Source organism: Myotis davidii, unplaced genomic scaffold (assembly GCF_000327345.1).
Source record: "Myotis davidii unplaced genomic scaffold, ASM32734v1 scaffold710, whole genome shotgun sequence".
NCBI classification, from domain to species: Eukaryota; Metazoa; Chordata; class Mammalia; order Chiroptera; family Vespertilionidae; genus Myotis; species Myotis davidii.
In genome coordinates, this window is record NW_006284328.1 from 665,776 (window position 1) to 668,277 (window position 2,502).

General features: G+C 35.4%; 1 protein-coding gene across 1 annotated transcript in view; it reads right to left on the reverse strand.

Moving 5' to 3' along the window:
* Positions 1 to 2,502, reverse strand: part of SRGAP2 (SLIT-ROBO Rho GTPase activating protein 2) — a 244,821-nt gene that overhangs the window by 50,742 nt on the left and 191,577 nt on the right. Inside the window, exon 10 of the mRNA XM_015569435.1 lies at positions 2,267 to 2,464. Coding sequence (XP_015424921.1) covers positions 2,267 to 2,464 — 198 coding nt within the window. The remainder of the gene's footprint in view (positions 1 to 2,266; positions 2,465 to 2,502) is intronic.

Consider the following 2,502-nt stretch of genomic DNA (forward strand, 5'->3'; position numbering starts at 1 on the left):
GGTTAACTTTATAAAAATGTTACAGATTCATTTAAAGCCAAAAAGGAAATCTGACAGTCTTAAATACACATTTTTAAGTCCAAAAATTTCTTATTTAATAAAAAAAAAGAAAAAGGAAATCTTCTTTAGTGTAGTACGATTGGGTCATTTAAGTACTATTATATCTAAGCAGTCCAGACAGACCCGCCAAACAATCCTATTCTTAAAAGCCTCTAGATGTTACAGATTCATTTAAAGCCAAAAAGGAAATCTGACAGTCTTAAATACACATTTTTAAGTCCAAAAATTTCTTATTTAATAAAAAAAAAGAAAAAGGAAATCTTCTTTAGTGTAGTACGATTGGGTCATTTAAGTACTATTATATCTAAGCAGTCCAGACAGACCCGCCAAACAATCCTATTCTTAAAAGCCTCTAGAGTGTTCAGTGACCTCCTGAGATAACGAAGCTTGGGGCGGCAACACAGCCCTCACCATAGTCAAGAAGTTCTCTCAATAGCTAACTCAGGTTTTGGCACGTGTTTATGCTTTTGCACATGCTGCTCTTCCCTCTTGATTCACAGCCTAGTTCACGCATCCTTCAGGATCAAGCACAAAAATCGCTTTGTGTGTGATGTTTCCCCAACTCCGTTCTTCCTGGTCACCACCCTTGCATGTGTGCAGTGTGCATGTATGCATTTTTCAATTTATATATACTTATATACTTCTTTAATTACAAAAATCAATCTGCCATACCTGTTTAGAAATACATAAAGTAAAAATGAAAGCTAACCTTTCATATACCTAATCCCATCATCCCCTTCTTCATGTATACCCTCAGCATTCTCAATAAATGATCAATTTAATGATTGATAAATAAATAAGGATGATGGTGAAAATAAATTTTCAGTGCTTACTGAGCACTAACTACAACCCAGGCAGTGTGCTAAATACTTTACAAAAATTAATGAATGAACCAAAATGTCAATCCATTATTTCTATGTATAGCTTTGAGTATTTCACTCTAAAGTGTTATAATTAAGTGACTTAGAAAAAATATTAATAATTTGGTAAACAAAAGTAGATTATAAAACAATATATATGTAAAGCATTATCCCGTTTTTTGTAATAAAATTATAAATGCATGCTTAGATATGTGTATGCATATATCCTAACACTAGTCTCTAGGTAGTGAGATTATGAACAATTTTTATTTTCTTCACTTTGCTTCTAAATTTTATATAAGCATCTGTTGCTTTGTATAACAAGAAAGAAGTTATTTTAAAGAATAATACTTCTTTAAATCACTCCCTTTCAATAGTCTTCTTTAGGACAAAACAAACAAATAAACAAAAACTAAGAATTCTGAGCTTGACTAAGTAAAAAAAACATTTCATTTTTAAAAAGATAGCAAATCACTAGTGTTCTTACTGACGAAAAAGCAGTGTTCAAGGAAAAATTTAAAAAATTGTTCTACTTGTAGGAAAAAGTCAATTTACTGCATATAGACTGTGTTTCTTGTCTGAAAAAGGTTGATTTCTCTCATTCAGAATCAGTATGCATATTTACTGGCTATATTTCATCTCACACCTGCAAGCTTAATTTCTCCTTTCTTGGTCATCAGGAGGTTAGGAAATAAATTTTAGTCCAGGCAATAAATCCTACTTGGCAAACTCAGAATAACTTAATTATTGAAAAGCAGCACCAAAGACCAGCCAGCAACTTTCCAAAGGGCTGTTAACACTACTAGTATTTTAAAAAGTTGGGTCCATCTGTTTAAAGAGATATTAAGAGATACATGAATAACAAAAAATAAAATGTTTTGAAATTCTCTGCAAACCAATAATGCTACCGATCCCTCTGAATTTTAGCAATAATTATGAAAAAAAAATTTCCCATCAACAAAAAATATAAAAGAAGGTCATACACCACCTAGAAGAGGCTACAGAGTTTAAAACCAAGACATGTCAGTCAGAATATTTGAATGTAGTTCCCAAGACCCAAGAGGGCCCCCTTTCATGACCTCTTATGACTGAAAAACAAACTTTCAAACAAAAGCCTACTAAATGGTTTAAAAAAAATCTTGGTAGAGTATCTGGGTGCATCCTTTCTCTTGAGGGTCCCTGTTAGACACATACAACAAGCGTAGGGATGGTCTCTGAATACGCCCAGATCTAAACCCAGGATATCAAAGACCGCCCTTCAGACACGTGACAAAGAGTACAAGCCCCAGATCTCCTGTGTGTGCAGTGCCTACAGATGATCTCTAAAGGCCAGCACGCTCCCTCACCGTGAAGTAGAACTGCTCTGTCTCTTGCTGGTTGGCTCTCCTCTTGGCAATGCTGGGCTTGCTCATGAAGGTTTCTGAGACCGTGGACTTGACGGACTCCATAGAGTTGCTGTACTGGAAGCAGTCAGACACGTCAAAATCCTCGACCGTCACAATGTCCTGGATGGTCTGCAGAGTGGCCTCCATTGTCTTTTTGACCTGCCACAAGGGCCAACACAAGCGTGAGGGGAAGGTGA